At 36.2% G+C, this 23,945-nt stretch overlaps 1 protein-coding gene across 4 annotated transcripts; it reads left to right on the forward strand.

Annotated features, from left to right (window-relative positions):
• Positions 1–2,779: 2,779 nt before the first annotated feature.
• Positions 2,780–23,942, forward strand: msi1b (musashi RNA binding protein 1b). 4 transcript variants are annotated; one of them, XM_082187509.1, is made up of 14 exons: positions 2,780–2,913; positions 3,179–3,219; positions 4,457–4,538; positions 4,669–4,753; positions 11,121–11,162; positions 11,275–11,367; positions 17,479–17,527; positions 18,877–18,959; positions 19,054–19,171; positions 19,373–19,453; positions 20,579–20,635; positions 20,921–20,983; positions 21,146–21,300; positions 22,139–23,942. In XM_082187509.1, the coding sequence occupies exons 1-14, from the start codon at positions 2,783–2,785 to the stop codon at positions 22,178–22,180; spliced, it is 1,122 nt and encodes a 373-aa protein (XP_082043635.1). In that variant the 5' UTR covers positions 2,780–2,782; the 3' UTR covers positions 22,181–23,942. The 4 variants fall into 4 exon arrangements, with proteins under 4 accessions (XP_082043635.1, XP_082043636.1, XP_082043637.1 ...); XM_082187510.1 differs by having other exon boundaries at positions 21,167–21,300; XM_082187511.1 differs by lacking the exon at positions 20,579–20,635.
• Positions 23,943–23,945: the final 3 nt, after the last annotated feature.

Genomic DNA, 23,945 nt, shown 5'->3' on the forward strand with positions numbered 1-23,945 from the left:
TTCAGAGAAACTACACTACATATTTAAAGCAGTCCTGCCACCCACAAGTCCTCCTCTGTACAGGCTACCATGTGTTTAAGCATGCTAGAGAATTGGGTAATCCTGTAGTGATCGGTGATGGGGTCACATGTTGAGGTGTGTGTGTGTGCGCGTGCCCGTGTGTGTTTATGTGTGTGTGCTGAAGAGAGAGATTAGCCATGGCTGGCACTAATTAAATACTTAAGACTCAGCCATAAGCAGTGAACATGCTGACTAAAACCTCAGCAACACTCTGAGACCCCAAGAAAACAGCAACTCAGTAGCTCTGAAAATCATCTCATATGAGCATTGTTTTATTTGTATAGTCAATGCAGATACTTGTGTGTGAAAATTGCAGACAAAGTATTTCCATAACTTGATAACGTGTATCTATCTATCTATCTATCTATATATATATATGTAATGTATATAAAACAAATTAGAAATGCTATATATATATATATTCAGAGTTTTATGGCATTCCTTTTTTTTATGCTTTAAAAAAATAAATGTATTTTTAAATGTCACAAAACTTGGAGCAACTTTAACAAATCTACATTTGTTTAAATAAAACTATACCACTAATCAAAATATTATTACACACAAGGTCAACCTCTCTCTTTTTTGCATAAAAACACCAAATATAGAATGGATTTTCAAGGTATTACATTCTTTGTAACCATTCATATATTCTGTCCCAAATTCAGAAGGTAAAAAAAATAATAAAGTTTATCTAAATTAAACCTTACTCTTAAAAATTCACCACATGAATCATTAAAGATTTATAGCATAATGTCCAAGCTGCTCTTCATACAATCAAAGTGAATGGTGACCACAGTTATCAAGCAAATTATTTCAAAGCAAAATTTTCAGTGAATAACAACTTTAATTTAGTTTGCTCCTCACACAAAGCTATTGTTTGACTTTAGGATTACCTGGAATATAGTGTTAAAGTTGTTAATAGGACAATTTCATGTTTTTTTTAATGATTCTTTACTTTTCGGTGCTTGCCATGCCCTGCATGGTCCCCGTATAGAGAGCAGCACAAACGTCCCTTTTGCCATTCCAAGATGGACAGACAGTCTTATGGGTTTGGAATGGCATGAAGGTAAGAAATTATGACAGAATATTCATTATGGGGTGTCTCTTAAAGATATAACACAAATGGAGACAACATGGACACTCGCTGTGCACAGAACTGATCCGACCGTGCCTAACCAGCGAGGATTAATGTCTTAAACTCACTGTTGCTACCATATGTTTATGTTCCGCTCTAATTACATTTGTCCATTGCGAGCCCTTAAGTGTGTGAATTAGATAGAACGAGTGCTATGAGTGGGGCAGACAAATCAGGCACATAAATTCACACAGCCAAGCAGCGCTTACTCACAATCCTATTATGACATATAAATCTCCAGAAGATCTGGCTAGTTGTAGAGAGCCACTTGGCAATGTGCAGTGGCCTTTTCCCCCTCTCGTATATGTCAAATTAGGCCATACGGGCATATAAATCTGTATTGATTTTAAGATGGCCTCCAGTACCACCTGCTCACACTGCACACAGTCTGCGTTTATGTCTTTTTCACAAAAGGATCATTTGAAAGGATTATACACTATTGTGTCTTGTGTGGAGAACTGAAATCTGACTGAACTATAATCAAATGTATTTTTAAACCATGTTCTGGTTTTAAATAACAGGAAGTAGAAATAATGTGTATCAAGTAAGTAACTTTTTTGGGGGGTCACTAGGTCTGTAAGGTTGACAACTCCTGCTAAGCTGCATCTCTATTTCTGAAATTGTTAATAGTGATGCTGATATGCTGTCCTGATATGGACTGCCTCTCGAGAGTATAGAGTGGACTGGGTTTCCACCAGAGCCATTTTAGCAACAAGTTTCAGGGAATCTGAAAATAGAGATAGAGAGGAATCAGTTTCATAGCAGGACTGCTAAAAAAAAAAAAAAACTTAACAAAAAACCCTACTCAACATTGGGAAAATGAAAGTGAAAATCAGAGTAACCTGGAAAGTTATCAGGCTCTAAACTGAAAGTCTGGTCTGATTCATACACGTCAGAAACAGATTCTCATAAGAAGAGCCAAACACATACAAACATGGCTTCCAAAAGGAAGAGTCTGTGACACTGGAGATGTTGAAGATAGAGTCGCATTTCCACCTTCATTGTTATAAAGTTAGAGAAATAATTTAGCAAAACTCTCAAATGTCACTCTTTGTTTGTCTAGGTAGGGGAGGGCATTTGTGCATGATTTTCATATCACATTTCATTGTTGTTAAAAAAATTTTTATTGTCTGTAGGCCCTATAGTCTTATAGCCTATATTTCATGTTGCTGAACTTTAATTTATTCATTCATTAATTCTCATTATTATTAACATTAATGGCAGGCCTATACCCTATTTTTATTGTATTATTGTATCTGACACTTTTTGTATGGATGCTTTGGTATGCAAAAAAAAACGTAATTTCAGTACATTAAATAATAAATACATAAATATGTTTATAATGCTATTATTATATTAACTAAATAAATAAATAATGTTGACTATTATAAAGTAAAAAAAAAAGACAGATCTCCCGCATTAACAGTTAACGTGATGCTAAATCGTTTCAGTTGTTCTGATGTCATCGTCGTGTCACGGAAGGTAATCCACTGACTCCCGGTCAGTTATCGGGAGCCCCCGTGTTTCACGTCGGGACTGGACCAAGAGAGAGGTGGAGTCTTTGGGCTTTGAGCTCTAACTCACCCCATGCCAATCCCCCTCTCCACACTTTCTGCCTCCTTTCTCGCACCATACTCGGACGGGATACACAGCCGCGCAATGGAGTCGGAAGGCAGCCAAAGTAACCTGTCCTCCTCGGACTCTCCGCACGACCCCTGGTAAAAAAACAAAAACAAACAAACCTTTCTTTTACTTATCTACATATAAGAGCGTCAGGGTGAAATCAATTAAAAAGTAACTCAACAAAGAGGGAAACGTGTTTTGGCGGAGTCCAGCGCACCTCTCATCCACTCGGATGAGATTCACTGAGACTCACTGCCGTTATTTCAATCTCTGACAATCTTCATGCGGCTCTTCGGTCTTTTCAGATTTATACGCCAACGCGAAGCACTTGTTGATCACTTGTTTGTGTTGTTTTCACAGCAAAATGTTCATCGGTGGTCTGAGCTGGCAGACTACGCAAGGTGAGTAACACTTTACTTAGTCTCTGCACATGTCAGCCAAAGACGGGGATCTGATTCAAATAAAACACTGAATAACTGTCTAAATATGTCAACCAACTAAAAAGTCTACTGTAAAATCAGTTACAACCTGCAAATTCAATGCAGAATTTAATAACATAATAAAGAAAACCTCTGCTTAAAATCGAGTTGAAATGTAAGAAATTACTGTGAAGAAAATTAAAGATGGTAGGCTACAATGTAAAATAAAATGAAAAAAATAAAGAAAATTACACGATCAATAAGTCATGACAACATGTTTTTACATTACTTCAACTCATCAAAATAAGTTAAGCCATTTAAAAAAAATTAAGTTATACAAGATTCAACACATTTTTGGAAGTAAAGTTTAATGTAATTTAAGTTGAAATGACTTACACGGCCAATTTGATTGTACTTAAAAAATTAAGGCAGCAATTTATTTATTTTATTATTATTTTTTACAGTGATACATAATAATTATAAAAAAGTTTTTATAATGCATATTGTTTGTACAGCTCCAGTTATGTCATTCACATTATGCATGCAACTAATAAGCAAGTAGTCAGTCCTGGATGGCAAAATACATCCATTGGGTTGCTCTGTAATTTGGCTTGATCCTTTGTGCAAAGGCTATACAACAGGTTTAGCTGAATGAATGGAGAAAGTTTCACCAACTGCTGTCATGCTGTAAGCTGTCCTCAGAATGTAGGACACATTGTTGTTTTGAATTACGCTGAGGTATTGTTCATGCCACAAAACTCTTAATAGCCTTCCTGTCATCTGATTCTGCCAGTTATTATGACCATTTAATAGATTAACATTTTTATTAAGCTTGGCAGACACCTACTTAACAGCAAAGTCGGTAACTGAGGTGGCTGAGGAGCATATTTTGGCCTAATATCTTGTTAGCCTAAAGTTTGGACGTGAAAATCATATTTGATGTTGTTAAAACCACTATCTAGATGCAGACATCAATAATAGATCATTAAAGAGTGGATAATGTAATCCAGATCTAAACTTAACATTAAAAGGCTTGTATATTTCACTACATGATGATGACCTCACCTTGTATTTCACATCAGGCTTCTTAGATCATCTCTATTGATGATGTCATTCGTTCACTGTTGATGTCATCCACGAATAATCTTGGTTTTCCTGCACTGACTAAGCTTCTCGGTCCTAATGTGATAAAATAAGTCTTCTTCTCGTGCTTTCTCAGAGGGTTTGAAGGACTACTTCTGCAAGTTTGGTGAAGTGAAAGAGAGTATGGTGATGAGAGATCCAGTTACAAAGCGCTCAAGGTAAGGGAACAACCAACCTGACCCAGAAGCGACAGCAAACATACAAAGGCTTTTATTATTGACTGTATTGTCCTTTTTACACAGAATGGGTGGAGGACGGTGTTGTAATTTTGATCTCTCTTTTGCCTAGGGGTTTCGGATTTGTCACATTTGTTGACCAAGCTGGCGTGGACAAAGTTCTGGCCCAGACCAGACATGAGCTGGACTCCAAAACTGTGAGTTTTAACATCATTGAACTATGTTCTGCTAACCATTTCCTGTGCGTCATTGCCGTCCTTTGGCTTATTCTGTCAATTAGCCAAGGGGTGCGTTAACTAAATACTTTAGATACACATTTTTTTAAAATATTAGTTTATTTTTTGCTTAAATTAGTTTTAGTGCAGTGTCTGTGACTGACTGTAATGCCATGATATAGCGATTCGCTATCGTCGCAGATGCTGTGTATGCATGTGAGGTTTCATGCCTTTTCACTTTGGGTTTTGGTCAAACAATTCGGGCGAGAGTGAGAAAAAGTTCCCATCTCAGCCTTTCCTCAATGAGGTTGTCAGGGAAGCATTCCTATTCTGTGTCAATCACTATGGTAACTAGGGGACCCGAACAGGGTATGCTGGGAAGCCATTGTGGTGCCTTGTCTCAAGAGTCTCACCAAACACATTAGACTCATGCGGAATTCAGATTTGTCCCTTGTGGAAAGTCCTTGAGTCTTGTGTGATGTTTTTCTAACAGGTGTATTACTGTTAGAAAGGATATATTTTGTAAAGTAAGGCCTAGTTTGTACATGACAACAATCTAAATAATAAAATAAACATGATTTTGCATTTGTATTTGCAAACTGATTACTAGTTAGAGTAAGAGTGTTAAAAAATGGGAAACTTTGATGAGAGGTCTTGTGTGTTGTGGTGCATCTATTTGTGAGAGTCTTTGTCACTGTGCAGAGCAGGCGGGTCCTGGGACAATGGTGCCCGTTGGTTGCTATGGCGACAGTGGAGTCACCCCCCCAGGGGGTCAGTGGGGAGGGAGGGTGAGGCTTGAAGGAGAAGAAAAAAAAAACTTTCACATCTCTCTCTTTCTCTCCCTCTACTGAAAGTTTGAACTAGTTCCTCATTTGAGTAAAAAACAGCCTTGCACTATGGCAACAGGTAGTACACGCAAACCACAACGAAACTGTGTGTTTCTGTATTTCAAAAATATTCTTCAGGTAATTTGTTTGGAATTACCCTAAAATTGAGTTGTCATGTGGAATATAATTGACGCCACAGAATAAACATGTAAAAAGGTGATTGCAATCTTTTTATTTCACAATTCAGGACGTTTTTTTCTCACAAGTTTACATCTCACAATTCTGGAAAAAAAATTCTCTGAATTCTAAGTTTACATCTTGCAATTCTGACTTTTTTCGAATTCAGAATTTACATCTCGTGATTCTGACTTATTCTCAGAATTCTGAGTTTGTATTCCGCGATTCTGACTTTTTCCCTCAGAATTCAAAGTTTACATCTCATGATTCAGACTTTTTTTTCTCAATATTCTGAATTTACATTTTGGAATTCATATACTTTTTTTTCTCAGAATTCTGAGTTTACCTCTCGCAATTCTGACTTTTTTCCCTCAGAATTCTGAGTTTGTATTCCGCGATTCTGACTTTTTCCCTCAGAATTCGGAGTTTACATCTCATGATTCAGACTTTTTTTCTCAATATTCTGAATTTACATTTTGGAATTCATATACTTTTTTTTCTCAGAATTCTGAGTTTACATCTCGCAATTCTGACTTTTTTCCCTCAGAATTCTGAGTTAACTTCTCGCAATTCAGACTTTTTCTCTCAGAATTCTGAGTTTACATCTCACAATTGTGACTTTTTTCTCTAACGTCTCACCGTAAACTTAGAATTGTGAGATATAAGCTTGCAATTTTGAGACAAAAAAATTCAGAATGAAGAGATATACAGTAATAAGAATTGCGATATCTTTTTTATATTTTTATTCCGTGATGGAAATAAGCTTCCATACTATTCGAACCGTTTTCCGAGGCTGACAGAGACTGGAAAAGCCCGACGTACTCTTAAATAAAACCAACATAATAACTAAAGAGAACATTTAGAAAGTGTCTCTCAGCTCCAGTCTTCCACAGCGTGGCCGCTTGTGCTGTTTTCTAAGTGCCTCCCCCCTGAGAGAGAGGCAGGCAGAGCCAGGGGAACATGGAGGCCTTTGTCCTGCTTTACCTCTATGACTGTGCCCCTGTGAAGGTGCCTTATGGCTGCTCGCCTGGGCCGACTTTAAACTGGAGATTAGCTTAACGAGCTCAGCGATGGGCCGGTGGAGGAGGGGAGGCCAGGAAAGAAAGAGAGAAATGTGTGCGGCACAACTCATAAAAATCACAATTTTAAGTCAGCGGTCTTGGGACGCACTGTTGAACTTTCTTGTAGATGATGCAGTCATTTGCTTGTGTGTTTGTTTGCATGTGATTGATACACATTCTGCTAACTGGGTGCCAGCGACTGACCCTGAAGGATTGACCTGGTTAGTTAAGTCTATTGACTTAAAATAGTTTTGACAGGGATGGCAATTTTGGCCGTTTAAGGACACATTGTGGTCAAATGCTGTTAGAATATATCCTTTTTATTGTATTTCAGAAATCATGTATGCATGTTTGGAATATTTCTTTTATGTTAAAGAAAGCTGTGTAGGTATATGTTTATATTTCCTCAAAATGGAAAAGTTGTGAATCAAAGGGGAATGTTATTCCCTGAGCCACAGAGAAGTATTGACAGCATCTTAAAACACCCTCAAAGTAAACCCACAAATCAAAATCTCTGTACAAAGTGTGCATCTGTAGTGCACACTTCAATACTGAAGTGTACTAGCTCTAGTCATACTCGGAAAGGCGTTCTCACTGTAATATCGACCTCTGGGTCAATGGCAAATAAAGAGTGTCCAAGATAAAGAAAAGGAAAAATCTTACATAACACCACTAAACACTGAAAACTTTTTATGCGTTTTTGCCGTTCATTTACACGACAACGGCTTTTTGGGGGCTGTTTTTGAACATGATACAGTTATCGTCTCTGTGTAAATGTGAATTTGTGAAAACAGTGACGTTATGCGCTTGCATATTAAGTCTAAAGGCACTTAGTGTTTCTTTACAAACTAACATCGCCAACTACTGGCTTGGCAGCAGAATACAGCATGTTAAGTCGTTATCGTGGATCCGTGTGAACGGGGATCGTTTTGACAACTTTGTTGTCTGTATGCGAAAAACACAAAGCAAGGTGCGTTGTGGTCGTGTTAACCTACCGTAACACACGTCATGTTCTTAGAAATGTGCTTTTTTTATTCTCGTTTGTTTCAGGTGGTTTTAACCTGTTTAATCTGTAAAAACTTTTAATCTGTTTAACAAAATGTTAAATCTAAAAATAAAAATGTCCTTTGGTGTAACCATCCAGTTGAACGTAATAAACATTTTATTTGCATCCTAAACTAACCTTGCTTTGTCATAAAATGATCTGATATTTTAAGAGACTTTTTGACACAGTCATGAGCCTCTGCAGGGGTTTTGATATCATTTGATATCAAATGATATCATTACTTGTTTTAAGTTAAAAAAAAAATAAAAATTGTAGTTGCATATATACGTTTATATACATTTTTATAAGCAGTGAAGCAGATTTGTTAAAATATCATTTCAATAATAATAAAAGATTATTTCAAAAACTACATTCTTTAAATTATTATTTTGTATTATTATTAATTATCAGGACAGGTGTACCACCCTGATATTTGTAACAATTTCATTTAATGGCCCCAAAAATATCAAAATAAATTTAAATTCAGAATAAAAAAAAAACATGCATCTTTAATCTTTAAAAAATTAAAAAAATCTCATTTTTAAACAATTAATAGACAAAAAAAAACAACTAATTTTTAATTTCATGTCATTTCATTTTGATAAAATCAAAGGATATAAGCAAATATTTAAGACGGAAAAAGTGAAAAGTAGAAGAGTTGAAAAACGTGTACTATCAGTGAATGTCTGTAGTGGTTAAATGTACTGTAAAAGCACTATGTAAAGACATAGCCTACTCAGAATAGAAGATGTGTATTTATTGTATGTATAATGTATTTTAAATAATAATAATAATCTCATTTCATTGACCCATTTCCTGGATAAAATGCAAAGGATATTAACAAATATTAAAGGCTGAAAAAGTGTCAAAGATCTTATATTGATCGACCACTAATAATCTGATTTTAATAAATGTCGATGATGGTTAAACATACAAGCCCCTACTGATTCCATTACTTTTCAATGACTCTTCACCCTCCACATAGTCAAAATCAACTCCAATGACAATAATCTGCTTTATGTGACCATACTTTTTATCCTCAGCCTTCCTCTCATGTGCGTCGGTGGCTGTATGTTGATTTTGTTTGTTTGTGTGTGTGTCTGTTTGTTTGTTTTTGATTGTGCACAGGAGTGGTGCGGCCTCAGCAATGTTGTGGACCGGAGGTGACTATCAGAGTAGTCTAGAAACTAGACATAAACCGTAGCTTCTGCATCAGATCTCTGTTCAGATTAGCTTAGCCTCTTCATTTTACTCTCTAGATTCACAAAGAAACTCTGTTACTCGTAGTCTGGTGTATGAAAATAAACGAGCAACTCTGGTAAACTGCTGTAGTTTACCTCAGAGATGCTAGCTCTTTAGCGTAGCTCTATTCGAACCCTCTCTCGGACAGACTAATCATTATTGCTGCTAGCGCTGTACTGCCTTCACTGTCTTCTAGAATTTAACCTCAGTACAGCATGATGTAGACTAGCATTTGGTAAATAGATGGACTAGACTATAGACTAATATAGAGTATCTTGAGTATCTGTAATCTAGTTTGTTGATTGTTTCAACGGGTGCTGATCGACAAATTGTCTGCACATGGTTCATAAAAAAACAAAAAAAAACTAATGGTATATCAAATGTTGTTGCTACATTTACACAGATCTATAGTACTAGCTTTTTAGCTACTTCAACATTGTTTTAATGTATTTAATTACAAATATACAGTAGTTTTCAAGGAGCTGGATACAGTGTTTTACAGCTCATTTTCCATATTTGGACACAATTAAACAGTATTCAAATCTGCAGAAAGAAAGAAAATAAAATAAATAGAAAGAAAGACATGCAAAAACAAACAAACACAAACAAACAAAATACTTTTTGTTTGGCTGTCAAAAGAGTGTGTGGGTCAAGGATGCTTTTCTGCTTGAGTTTCTGTGCCTTCTTTTGTTTTCTGACCACTCTTCATCCAAAGAAACATGGTTTTGGTGTTTCCCTGAGTGTTTTTCATGTCGTCCAGTGATGTTTACAGGAAAGCTGACCCTTCTCTTGTCCGGCGCACTCAGTCACAGGAGGCCATGACAGCCTCTTCTGTCTAGTCATACTTGCCTCTCATAGAAACCTGTATACTTTTCACCCTGTTTTTCTGTCATTTGTGTCATTACTGCACTCTTCTTACCGTTCACACTGACAGCGACAAAGCAACCCCCAGTTTGCCATGAGCGGCGGTGAGCGCTAGCGTTGAGAAAAGTCACATTGCGGTGCCTGACAGTTGGAGTGAAGACAGTGGAGCATGTTATCTTTTAATATAAGAAACTTTTATTGAGCAAGGAAACATTAAGAGACAGTAAAGACATTTATAACACCACAAAAGACTTCTATTTCAAATAAAAGCTGTTCTTTTGAACTTTCTATTTAAATAGATCAAGGTTTTCACAAAAATACTGAAGTAAAAGACTGAAGTAATAATGCTGAAAATTCAGCTTTGAACTTTGCCATCACAGGAATCTTTTTTATATATATATTGAAATAGAAAAGTTATTTTAATAATATTACGGTTTTTACTGTATTTTGGTTAAAGTAAATCAAGCCTTGATGAGCATAAAAGATTTCTTTTAAAAACACTTACGAACCCCAAACTTTTGAACGGTAGTGTATATCATTTTCTAAATTATGATTTATATGAATATTCAACAGTTATTATGATGTATTATGCACTGCTGCCATTTATATGCCAAGCTATTTCCTTCCAGAATGATTCATTGTAAAAATAGAGTGATGTGTATTTTTACCGACAGTACATCTCATCTGTGATTGGATGTCCAAAAGTTACGGCCAATTGCGCAGCCCAACAATAATATTAGAAATGCCTACAAGCGACCAACAGTACAGCGATCTGCCAACATCCAGCAACAAAATCACTGTCAGTGTGAACAGAGCTTTACTCTTCTCTTAATAGTTTCTCACGGTCACTATTGTTCTTTCTATTTCTTTTTCATATTTCTCATCACTCTTGTCCTTCGCTCTGCATGTATTGTACCATCATTCTCAGACAGTACAGTTAATGCAGGGTGCAGCCAGAGCCTTTAAAACACACAGACAGATGTCCCTGCAAGAGACACCAACTGAAACCAGAGCTCAGAGGATGTGAGCTTCTCACTGATGTTCTCATTTACAGTCCCGGGTGTGTTGGTGTCAGTGTTCCTCTTTCTCCAGAATTTCTAAACTAGACTTTCTCCTCTCAAACTCTCCTCTAGATTGACCCGAAAGTTGCCTTCCCGCGGCGAGCCCAGCCTAAGGTATGTGCCTGACTGGTCAACATGGTCAAGACGAGACGCTTGTGCTATATAATATCCAGATTTTTGTCATTTTTCAAGATCTTCATCTCTTCACCCTCTCTCTCTTTTTCAGTTGGTGACTCGGACAAAGAAAATCTTTGTTGGAGGCCTGTCGGTGAATACTACTATTGAAGATGTAAAGCAGTACTTTGACCAGTTCGGAAAGGTAAGTCGCCTTTGTGTGAAACAAGTGAAGGCTTTATGGGATATCATGGTGATAAAATAAAGAGATAAGCCTTGAGAGGCAGTATGGTATAGTGCTTTTACTATCGGTAAGTGATGTACTTAGGCTTGGCAAAAGGAATATGATAAAATACAATACCATATGATAATCAGAATTTTTAAAAAATGGATAAAGGTCCAATGTTAAGCAATTTATAGTTGGCAAGTAACACACATACAGCAATATTAATTTGGGGTCATAAAGATTTTTTTCATCTTTTGAAAGAAGTCTCTTATGCTCATCTAGGCTGCATTTATTTGATCAAAAATGCAGTAAAACCAGTAATATTGTGAAATATTTTTACAATTTAAAATAACTGTTTTCTGTTTTAATAGATGTTAAAATGTAATTTATTCATGTGATCAAAGCTGAATTTTCAGCATCATTACTCCAGTCTTCAGTGTCACATGATCCTTCAGAAATCATTCTAATTGCTGATTTGATGCTCAAGAAACATGTCTTATAATTACAGATGTTAAAAATGGTGCTTAATATTTTTTTGTAAAAAATGTATACATTTTTTTCAGGATTATTTTATGTAAGTAAACTTCAATAGTATTATAAAAGTATTAATTTCTTAAAAAAAAATTTATAATAATCTTACTGGCCCCAAACATTTGAACATTATTGTAGAATGTACGGTACGGTGTTTGTTTCTAGTCAATTTAAAACAGTATCAAACATGACTCATCCAATCAGAATTTACAGTCGGAATGATTCATTTTTAAAACAATTTTCAAATAAAATAACAGAAAAGAATCATTCTGAGGTTTTTCAAAGGTGTACTGAGTGCAATCTGAGCCAGTTTGGTGGGGAAGCGTGAAAGAGGGAACAAGAAAGGCGCAGAGAGACAGAAAGAGTTGGGGTAGAGTTTGAGAGTTTGAAGGGGTGAGTTTTGTTTGCTGGGGAAGGTGGGGGAGATTACTTGAATCTGAATTAATTTGATGGAACAGCTGCTACTGCCCTCAGCCCCCCTCCTACCCGGTTACCACGGTGACCCTGCCCATCCATTGTCCCCAAGTAATTTAGCGGGCAAAAGGTTTTGTGTTTGGGGTGTGTGTGTGTAGGAGAGAAAATGAGGTAGAGACTGTGTGTTTAGGGGGAGGACAAATGTTCATAACTGAAGTAACACAACAATACACCCCAAAAACTGATGTGCTATAGATCTTCAATTGTTTCTTTGCATCACACTTCAATCACACATTGTCAGTGATTTGGGTGCAAGACTTTGATAGAAAAGAATTCATCATTCTTGAGCCATACTTGAGTGTGGAATGCAGACAGAGAGAGAAAAAAGAGAGAGAGATGATAGTGGCAGCCACCCGGGGAAGTTGCAGATTAGTTTGCCTCACTGGTCACTTTGTGTTCTGGCCTGGTTTGAACAAGGGATGGAGAGAGGGAGCGATGGAGAGAGAAAAACACCATGAGAAGAAGCACACAGAACAAGAAGGGACTCAATTTGGAACTCAATTACAAAAGATACTAGAAAATAGAAAGGTTTTCAAGATATTAAATACAAAAGTGTGAAAAGTGAGAGCAACACTAAGATTTCTGACCCTTAAGGCCCTGATATACTCACAGCGAAATTCTTTTTTGTTCTTTGCTCAGGGGGTAAAAAAAAAAAGAAATTCCTTTGCAGTGGATATACTGATAACAAACATTACGATGCCGTTCACGCTGCTGAGAGTGGCGTTTAGATGAATATGTGAATATGTGTTGCGCGCTTTCCTCTCAATAACAAAATAAACAAAAATGACAGCGTTGAGAAAGCAGTTGAGAAAGCATCTGATCATAGCGATGTGGATAAAATTACAGTTGTGAGAAAACAGCTGTTGAAAAAGCATCTGATTGAAGCGATGTGGATAAAATGACGGCGTTGAGAAAACAGCAGTCGAGTAAGCATCTGATCAAGTCAAGTCAAGTCATCTTCATTTATATAGCGCTTTTAACAATGTAGATTTTGATTTTATAGCAGCTCTAGAATAAAGTTATTGTCCAGCTAAAGTTAGTTTTGATTGATTCACTTCCGTTGCAACGATCATTAGTTATTAACTTAGGGGCCGCTAACACAACACCGTTTTAACAGAAAACTCTTAAGTTTTCTCTGCGCAAACTCTAAAAACGCGAACCCGTGAGAATGCTGATGGCGTACACATGCGTATTACGAGTTCAGTCTATAGGTATGCGCATTTGAATATATGTGCGCAGGCGTGTAGTCCTTCCCTACAAACCAACCCTCAACAAACTACTTGTCTGGCCTTAAAATTTATTATACAGAATTTGTATCGCTTCCGCGTAGCCACGCGAACCGGAATTATCCCGACAACGCTTTATCTGTAGAGAGGTAAAGGGAGTGTAGAGAGGTAAAGGGAGGGGAGGGAGGCCTTCACAGGGGAGAGACTAGTTGACACTTCAGGACTGCGTTGTTGTCGTGTCCAGGCGCAGGTCTTTCATCAGATCTGGATACGGCCTGGATCTGGCGGACTGCGGTAAACCTCGGGATAAACGGAGAGACTAATATTAGCATAGACGCCATTTTTCTTATGATGTAACGAGTACATCAGGATTTAAGGGGAGTGCTCCCGGTTCCGGCTGACCTAATCTATGCAGCCTAACATTGAATTATAGAAGTCTATAATGTGTTATTTGTATGCTAGGTCAAAGAGATGTGTTTTTAGTCTAGCTTTGAACTGACAGAGTGTTTCTGCTTCCCGGACAATGCTAGGAAGACTGTTCGAAAGTTTTGGTGCTAAATAGGAAAAGGATCTACCGCCAGCAGTCGATTTTGATATTCTAGGTATTATCAACTGGCCGGAATTTTGAGATCGCAATAGACGTGAAGGACTATAATGCATTAAGAGCTCGATCAAGTACTGAGGAGCTAAACCATTTAGTGCTTTGTAAGTAATTAGCAATATTTTTTAATTTATACGATGTTTAATAGAGAGCCAATGCAGTGTTGACAGAACCGGGCTAATATGGTCATACTTCTGGTTCTGGTAAGAGCTGGAGCTGCTGCGTTTTGGACCAGCTGTAATTTGTTTATTAAGCGTGCAGGGCAACCACCCATAAGAGCATTACAATAATCTAGCGTTGATGTCATGAACGCATGAACTAATTGTTCCGCATTTGTCAATGAGAGCATATGACATAATTTAGATATATTTTTAAGATGGAAAAATGCTGTTTTACAGATACTAGACACGTGACTTTCAAATGAAAGATTGGTATCAAAGAGCACACCCAGGTTCCTAACCAACGATGAAGACTTAACAGAGCAGTCATCAAGTGTTAGACCGTATTCTAGGTTATTACGTGAGGACGTTTTTTTGTCCAATAATTAGAATCTCAGTTTTTTCTGAATTAAGTAGTAGGAAATTACTAGTCATCCAATTTTTTATATCAGCTATGCATTCCGTTAATTTTGTGAATTGGTAAGTTTCGTCAGGGCATGAAGAAATATAGAGCTGAGTATCATCAGCATAACAGTGAAAACTAATTCCATGCTTCCTAATGATATCTCCCAAGGGTAGCATGTACAGAGTGAACAGCAACGGCCCTAGTACTGAGCCTTGTGGTACGCCATACTGAATTTGTGATCGAAGAGACATCTCTTAATTTACTGCTACAAACTGATAACGGTCGGATAAGTATGATTTAAACCATGCTAATGCAATTCCACTACATAATGTTCGAGTCTATTTAAAAGAATGTTGTGGTCAATAGTATCAAATGCAGCACTAAGATCAAGTAACACTAATAGAGAGATACAACCACGATCGGATGATAAGAGCAAATCATTTGTGACTCTAATGAGAGCTGTCTCAGTACTATGGTACGGCCTAAATCCTGACTGAAAATCCTTGCAGATATCATTTCTTTCTAAAAAGGAACATAGTTGTGAGGGAGGACTTTTGCTTGAGAATATATTCATTTCTATCATAATATCAGTAACTGTTGTTTTTGCTGTTATGTCCAAGACTGCCATATGGTCAACCGCAACATAAAATAATGCCAAATTATAGAAAATTACATGTTCATAAAATGTATGAAATTAAATGAACACGTATTTGAAATACAATTTACAAAATGCACTAAATATTTTAAATAGTGATGCAACAAAATTTCGGCAACTAAAAATATTCAGCCGAAGCAGAAAAAAAAAAAGAATTTTCATTTTGGCCAGAATAGTTTTAGAGAACTGAAATCATTGACCGAAACAGGTCACATTTTGACTGTGTCAGTATCTACTTTGTACGAACAAAACGGATAAGCTACAATAGTCAAACAAGTTGGTTAAAAATGATGCTAGAGTAGGTAAAATTTGTTTGGCTGAATTTTCAAGAGGCGGCTCATTGCCGAAAGAAATTTACTACTACTGGTTTATCACCTGAGAACATGACACATTGATCAGCATGCCGAGTTCAATTACTCAATTACCCAAATAAAATGTTTTAAACTTTATTTTCCGTTTTGGTAAACAAACAAAAATTAATTAAATATTTTTTGTGCATCACTAATTTTAAAATAAATTGTTTTTATTCATTAATAAAACAAAGTGCAAGGCTGTTATAAGATTTTGGATAAGTGGACACAGTTATTGGCCGATGATCTCAAAATGACCAAATATCAGCCAATTAATAACTAGTAATATTAAACCATACTACACTACTAGGCAAGTGGAGTTCTTTTTCCAGGCACACACAATAAAAGATGAGTAAAAGGAAATGGAGAGAGCGCAGAGAGTGTTATTGGTCTTTTAGTTTGTTTTCACCAAGAGACTGTGAGCATTTGTGCACATTAAGTGTTGATTGGTCAGGCTGTCCACTTGTTTTTCAGATTTGGATTGAATATGAAACTGTTTTTCTGCCTCTCTCTCTCACACACATTATGCCCTCAAAGTTTGACCTTTCACCTCTAACCTTTACCTTAACCTCTAACCTTAAGCTGTTTGGAGATCTGTCAGTATTCTCACAGTGACGCACTTTTGCACACACATACAGACAGTAAAACACAAGACAAATACACTTTTGCACCTCTTTCTTCTAACAAAAACCCTATGATATTGTAGTTAGCATTCAATCTAATGAGGTAGTATTCAAACAAGCTTATGAAATAAAGAGATGTGTTGCTGGTTAAAGTGAAAATATAACAGTCTATTTTTATCTTATCTCCCCTTGTGAAGAAATGCACTTAACTGAATTGAATGTGCACATGTAGTGCACATATAACTTTTTTTTTATGTACTTGCAAATAATAAAATATTACTTAAATAAAAGTCCACTTGAATGTACTTAAGTCTTCTTACACTTTTTTTTTTTCTTTTTTTTTTAAGTGAACCTTGTAATCATTTCAAATTAGAAGTTTTACCTTAAAGTGCATTTGAAATAATTTTTGTTTTATTAATATTTTTTCGTGCTTTAAAGGAGTACACTTATTTGATATGTGGACCAAAATACTAAAGCACATGTAAAGTACCTGATTAATATTATAACTGTAGTGTATTATTCAATATTACATTTAAAGCTATTACATTTTAAATGTACTAAACTGCAACTTCATCATTACAAATGTGCAATTACAAATATATTTAAATACACGACATGCACGTTTCAATAGAAATGACTTTAAGTATATTTTAAATACTTTTCAGTACAATTGGCAGTACACATTCATTCACACTTATCTGTAATGAGTACTCTTTTTAAAAGTGTGCCAAAGTGTACTTCTTTTTTACAAGGGTGACCCTTAAAAAAACCTTAAAATCAAAATTTGAGTTTGTGGCCTTTACTGGATGTCAGTTAGCATTAAAGCTATGGACTGTATAAGCTAGCGTACTACTAAAAGTTGACAAAACTAGCAGATGTACGCATATTATTTTTCTCCAATCAAATGCCCCTAATATCAACTGAAACTGACTTTCATGTAGTATATTATGGTTCATGTCACAAACTTCCTGTTACAATAGGAAACACATCACTGATCGAAAATTGACTAATGCTACATAACAAATAATAAATTAATGTATGAATTCTCTCTCTTCCTGTCCTACAGGTGGATGACGCCATGCTTATGTTTGACAAAACCACCAACAGGCACAGAGGTAAATTTCCCTTTATCTTTCTTTAAATAACTAAGCGCGTCAATGGCAGCCATTCTCCTGTTTGCTCCTTCCTTTCCTAAACCTGGTCCAATCTGTCTCCGTCTCCTCTCCATGGCCCTCCATCCTGTACTCTGTAGGATAAGCGGTAGGTGAGGAGAGAGATTGAGTAATTAGTGTGTTCGTTAATCGGGGTTTAGGCTAAAACCTTGTTAAGCGCCCTCCCCTCCCCCTGCCGATTCTACAGCACATCGATTATGACAGCTTGCATGGCTTTACCGCAGCCTTTCAACCCAGCGGAGAGGTGGAGGAGATGAGACACATGGAGACACAGACAGGGGACAAGAGCAGCACTTGAGAAGAGAGACGCAAGTTTTTGCTGGAAACAAATGTAGCTGCACATCTTTTTGTTGAGAAAATCTAGCACTGTTTACGGAGACAAAGTGGACACGTGTATGACCGCTAAGGTTTAAAATAGAATACAGGTCACAGGAAATCTGTATAATTACAGTATTAAGGTTGGACCTTAAGGACAATCACATTCACAAACATTCAACCTCAAAATGGAGAAGTTACAGGCACAAAAGAAATTTGTTTTTATAAATACTTGTTGGAGTCCAAAAATCTGGGACCACAATCTTGGATCATTTAAATGTGAATATGAAGTGGGAACATTTTATTTTGACATTTTTCAACAAGGAAATGTTTTGAGGTAAAATATTTAAAGAGTTAGTTAGTTAGGAAATTATCCCATAATGTACTCACCCTGAAGCCATCCTATGTGTATATGACTTTCTTATTTCAGACAAACATAAACAGAGTTATATTAAAAAATATTCCAAGCTTTATAATTGGAGTGAATAGCAACTTATATTTTGAAGCGTATCAGTCCATCATAGAAGTTATACATACTGCTTCAGGGGGTTAGTAAAGGCCTTCTGAAGCGAAGCAATGCGTTTTTGTAAGAAAAATATCCATAACTATAACTTTATAAACTGGTATCACTTGTAATGTGGTCTCAGACTTTTGCACCCCACTTTATCCCTAATTAAAAAGTACAGTGACTGTATCAGATGGTGATAGGTGATGTATACTATGGTACTCCCTTGGTACATGTCCAAAAAACATGGTAGTATCATGGTACTTTTTGTAATGTTATAATCATATTTATTGAGAAAGGAAGTAGATATAGATATTTATTTTTTGGCTTTTCTTTGCCAGTTTGGCATCCGAACTTCTCACCTGAAGTTGAACTGAAGTATATGAACTGTAGACATTGTTTATAATGATGGCTAAAGTGGAAATCCAAATGTAAACTGCGGTCTGAGTGTCTGGACTCTTTCTTCCCTCAGGGTTTGGATTTGTGACATTTGAGAATGAAGATGTAGTGGAGAAAGTCTGTGAGATCCACTTCCACGAGATCAACAACAAAATGGTGAGAGTTCTTATTCTGAGACACTGTTTCCTTTCAGAAAAAAAGTAAAAAAGTTAAACCTTACGTTTGACTGACTGATATCTTCCCTTTCCAGGTGGAGTGTAAGAAAGCCCAACCCAAGGAAGTGATGTCACCCACAGGCTCTTCAAGAGGTCGTGCTCGTGTCATGCCCTATGGGATGGACGCCTTCATGCTTGGCATAGGAATGCTGGGTAAGAGTGGCATGGATGATTAGGGCTCCAAGTAATGAAAAGCATAGTGTGGACTCTTCTGCCCTCTGCTGTTAAGAGTGAAAAGTGCAACCTGTACTGGTCCAAGAATTCATACTGAATACACAAATTGTATACTTTCATTCTACTACATTGATCAATATTAATTTAATATGATTTGATGAGTGACATTTTTTCCCCCAGGGTATCCAGGGTTCCAGGCAGCAACATATGCTGGTCGCAGCTATACTAGTCTCACACCAGGATACACATATCAGTTCCCTGGTAAGACTCAATGTCTGGCTCATACTGTAATACTGTATCAGTGTCTCCGTACACTTTTTCACACATTGGTTCATGTGTATTAACTCTTTCCTGGAATGAATCTTTAGACACTTATTGGGTTTTTGAACCAGGAAGTGATTGATTATCAGTGTATAACTGCATATACACAATTCAGTGAGCATTACGTAATGGTAGGTTGTTGCCAACATTAGGTAACATAACTAACTAGTTGCTAAATATGCTTGTGAACATGCAGTATTGGTAAAGCATTTGATGTCACACAATTTGCATATGCACAAAAGAATACTAATTGTAAAAAAAAAAACCCTGATATTTACCATTTTGTGATCAGATATTGTGTGTAAAAACAACACATATATTAGATTATATGTACAATTGTTTTTTAAACATATTTTTTTATATTTCTGAAAGAAGTCTCCTCCCAAGGCTGCATTTCTTTGATCAAAACTACAGTAAAATTGTGGAGTATTTTTTCCAATTTAAAGGAACGGTTTTCAATTTGAATATATTTTAAAATGTTATTTATTCCTGTGATGACAAAGCAGAATTTTCAGCATCATCAGAGTCGCATGATCCTTCAGAAATCATTCTAATATGCTCATTTGATGCTCAAGAAACATTTATTATTATCAATGTTTAAAATGCTTGTTCTGCTTAATATTTTTGTGGAAACTGATTTTTTTTTCAGGCTTCTCTGATGAAAAGAAAGTTCAAAAGAACATAATTTATTGAAATGGAAATATTCCAACCATATTATATTTAATTTATATATTATATTTATTTTAAAACTGTCACTTTTGATCCATTTGATGCATCCTTGCTGAATAAAAGTATTAATAAAACAGTAGTGTATATTGTCATATATCACAGTTTTGCAACAGCATTTAAATCAGTGATTTAAACAAACTCACAGTGAATCAAGGCTGCTTGTAAATCTCAGAGAGGCGGTCTGAGACTATCTTTCTATGTGCACTAACTTGTACGCTTGCATATCTTGCCACTCATTGTTGCTGCCATAGGCCCTGTAGCGCTTCTCCATGTGTGTAGTCTGAACAGCACTTGTGTGTATGTTTAAACGGCTTTCTGTGTTTATCTCTATTCTAGAATTCCACTTAGAGAGGACCCCCCTTCTGACATCACCCCACCCCCCTGAGCTCACAGGTTAGTCCCTCTAAGAGCTTTACAAGCAGCTATTGCACACGGTACCCGCTCACCGTATTCCAACACGCAACAAAGTGTGATTTGAGCGCTGTAAGTTTACGCAGTGACACCACCAGCCAGGAAATCCTGCTTAAAAGCTTAATCGGGCGTTACCACACATTATCAGACCATCATATCTTACTCTGTATGATGCAAGCACTTTTCCCATTGGTTTCGGTTTGATACTGATTGAGTTCTCTTTCCTGTTTGTTTGCTCGTTCTGCTTGCATGCGGATGTTGTTGTAGCCATTCCTCTGACGGCGTATAACCCCATGGCGGCAGCCGCCGCAGCAGCAGCTGTGGTCAGAGGTGCGAGAATTTCATTTTACATCCTACACATGACCCATGCTCAGGAAATTAGCACACCCACCCCAATGCGGCTTTTCACCACCCGGCTGACCTATATATCTATAAGATTTCCTGTTCATGAAAAGTGATTGAGATATTGTGGAATATCGATTTCTATTGTAGGCTCAACTCCTTCTCGCTCAGGTGGATTTTTAGGTACCAGCAGCCCTGGGCCGATGGCAGACCTGTATGGAGCGGCCAATCAGGACTCAACTGTCAGTAGCTACATCAGCGCCGCAAGTCCCGCTCCAAGCACTGGATTCAGCCACAGCCTTGGGGTGAGTCAGTCAAATGCAGTGTTGTTACTGTTAACTACAACTATTAGAAAAGTCATTGAAATAAAATAAATGCAAATATTACATGAAATAGTTAAATGAAAAAAAAACTCAATGGAAAATTAGAAATGTTACTTTGGTAATGAACTGAAATAAAATAAGTACTAAAATGACTAAAACTGAAAAATAATAACAAATAATAAAATGGTAAAAGGACATCAAATTACTAAATTAAACTACAATTGAAATGTAAACTGAAAATATAAAAATAAAAATGAATTCAAAATATTAACAAAAAATAATAATAATGATACTCAAATAACGCTGTCGACAAAGTGAAAAGAAAAATGTAGAAATGTTATTTTTGTGTTCATATTGGTTTCATATGGTTTAAAAAAAAAACATTGTAAAACATCCGTAAAGTAAAAAGTAACGTATTTTTCTTACTTTGAATACATGCAGTGCATCATGATATTAATTCTTAAATATTGACATTTGAACTAACCTTGCCATGTGAAAAAGGTCAAATTATTGACCCTGACACAGTCATGAGTGTCTGCAGGGCATATTTTCAAATATTAATGAGTAGTAGGCAGTTCTTTTGTAAGAAATAATAATAATTATTATCTATTACAATTTTTTATTATAATAATAAACACAAAAAATGGATAGTAATAGATGTGTGTTCAAGTCATTGAATTTTTTTTAATGTATTTTTGAGTTTAAAAAACAAGTGTCACATCATTGATGGAGAACATCCGATGCACACGATGAATTTAATAAATCATTTGTTTTTCCTGTGTCTTTTTTGCTGCAATTAGCCTTATTTTTACCTTCACAGGGCCCTCTGATTGCTACGGCGTTTACTAACGGCTACCATTGAAATGAGTGACAGGTACAACAGTATTCATCATTCGGACGTCTTCCCTACATCATAAGGAAGGATTTTTAAAGTATGTGATCTCAATCGAATATAATGGATGCACTCTACGTGCCGCAGGGTTTTATTGTTATTTTATCAAGCTCTCTGTCATTAAATGGTTTTGGATGAGATGAATCAGCCCTAAGTTGATGGAATGGTGGCTACAACACTAATAATGTGATGTGACATATTTCCTGTTTTATGAATTACTGTCATATCAGTCTAACTAACCTCCTGCTCCTCTTATATAGAGCTAAACCTGTAAATAATTAGTTTATTTCTCAGTTTAAAATGCTAACAACTTAAGTGTATTTTTGTCTTAGTTTCTTTTCTCTCTCTCAGTTCTTGTTTAAAGTTTTGTCTTTTTCTGATGATTATGTATATGTAGGCTTGTAATTGTAGAAAAGTCTTTTCAGTTCTTATAAGAGCAATAATCTGTGTCAAATCTATGTGGATCTTTGTAGTGTATTTAAAAGACTAAATCACTTTCAGATGCATTTGGTACATTTTCTACTGAAGAATATAGTGTGATGGGACATCAAAATGTATATTTTGTTAGTTTTGCAACTGGATTTATTACACTGATCATGAAAATAGCAGTAATTACAAGGAGAACATATTTCTCAGACTTAGATTTGACCTTGTTTGTGTAAAATATTGTATATACTGTCTTTTTGATCTGGTGAGATCTATCAGCGTGATTAAGAGTTTTTTTTACACTCAAGAACGCGAACGCATGGTATTCTTTATGTCCAAAAATGTTTTTGTTTTTTTCTCCATGATTTGATGAACTTGAACTGTTTTATTTTGTGTTTTTTGTTGACAGAAGGCAATGTGAATGATGCTACTAGTGTGTGTGTGTGTGTGTGTGTGTGTGTGTGTGTGTGTGTGTGTGTGTGTGTGTGTGTGTGTGTGTGTGTGTGTGTGTGTGTGTGTGTGTGTGTGTGTGTGTGTGTGTGTGTGTGTGTGTGTGTTAGAGAGCGAATGCATGTCTGATGCTGTCATGATCTAATGTATTATCTTCAGTAAGATGATTTTAAATGTGAATTGTAACCCCTATTTCCACGCTGTTACATTGCTTTTACCAAGTTTATATTTGTAACACAATTCCATTAATCTCTTTTAGAGGTTTAAAGTCTTGTAATAATTTGAATATGAATATACTTCAATTAAATGAAGATTCCGGTACTGGTTTTAAAAAAAAGCAACACTAATAACACTTTTTATGAAGTAAACAGGATGGCTGTTAATAATTGAAAGTTTTAATGTTTCTTGTTTGAAGCTTGACCCTCTCTAAAAAAAAAAATGAAATAAAAAATGAAACAAAAAAGTATATTTGGAAATGGCAATTCAATTATTTCAGAACTCCTACAGGGTTTAACACTGCACGCATGACTCACTTCATGCCAGACGTTGCCTGTTAATGTCAGTCTGTTTTTATTCACCTATGGCTTCGGGGCTTGTCAAATCTCCTACGGTCTGCTACTGAATCTCTCTTCTGAAACCGCTCACTGAACACCCCCGCATAGAAATCTGTATTTATGCGAAACTTGTGAAAATACAACGAAACTAAAGATATCTGTCAGGATGAAACGGCATTATCTTATTGTTTAAGCACGTCATATGATTATAGGGCTTTTACCGCTAAGCTTCTAAATGGGGTTGTGTAGGCGGTAACACATCGGTCTTTTGCGATAAACATCTCTATGTCAATTAACATTTCTTG

Source organism: Leuciscus leuciscus (assembly GCF_965113295.1).
Source record: "Leuciscus leuciscus genome assembly, chromosome: 13".
Taxonomy (NCBI): domain Eukaryota; kingdom Metazoa; phylum Chordata; class Actinopteri; order Cypriniformes; family Leuciscidae; genus Leuciscus; species Leuciscus leuciscus.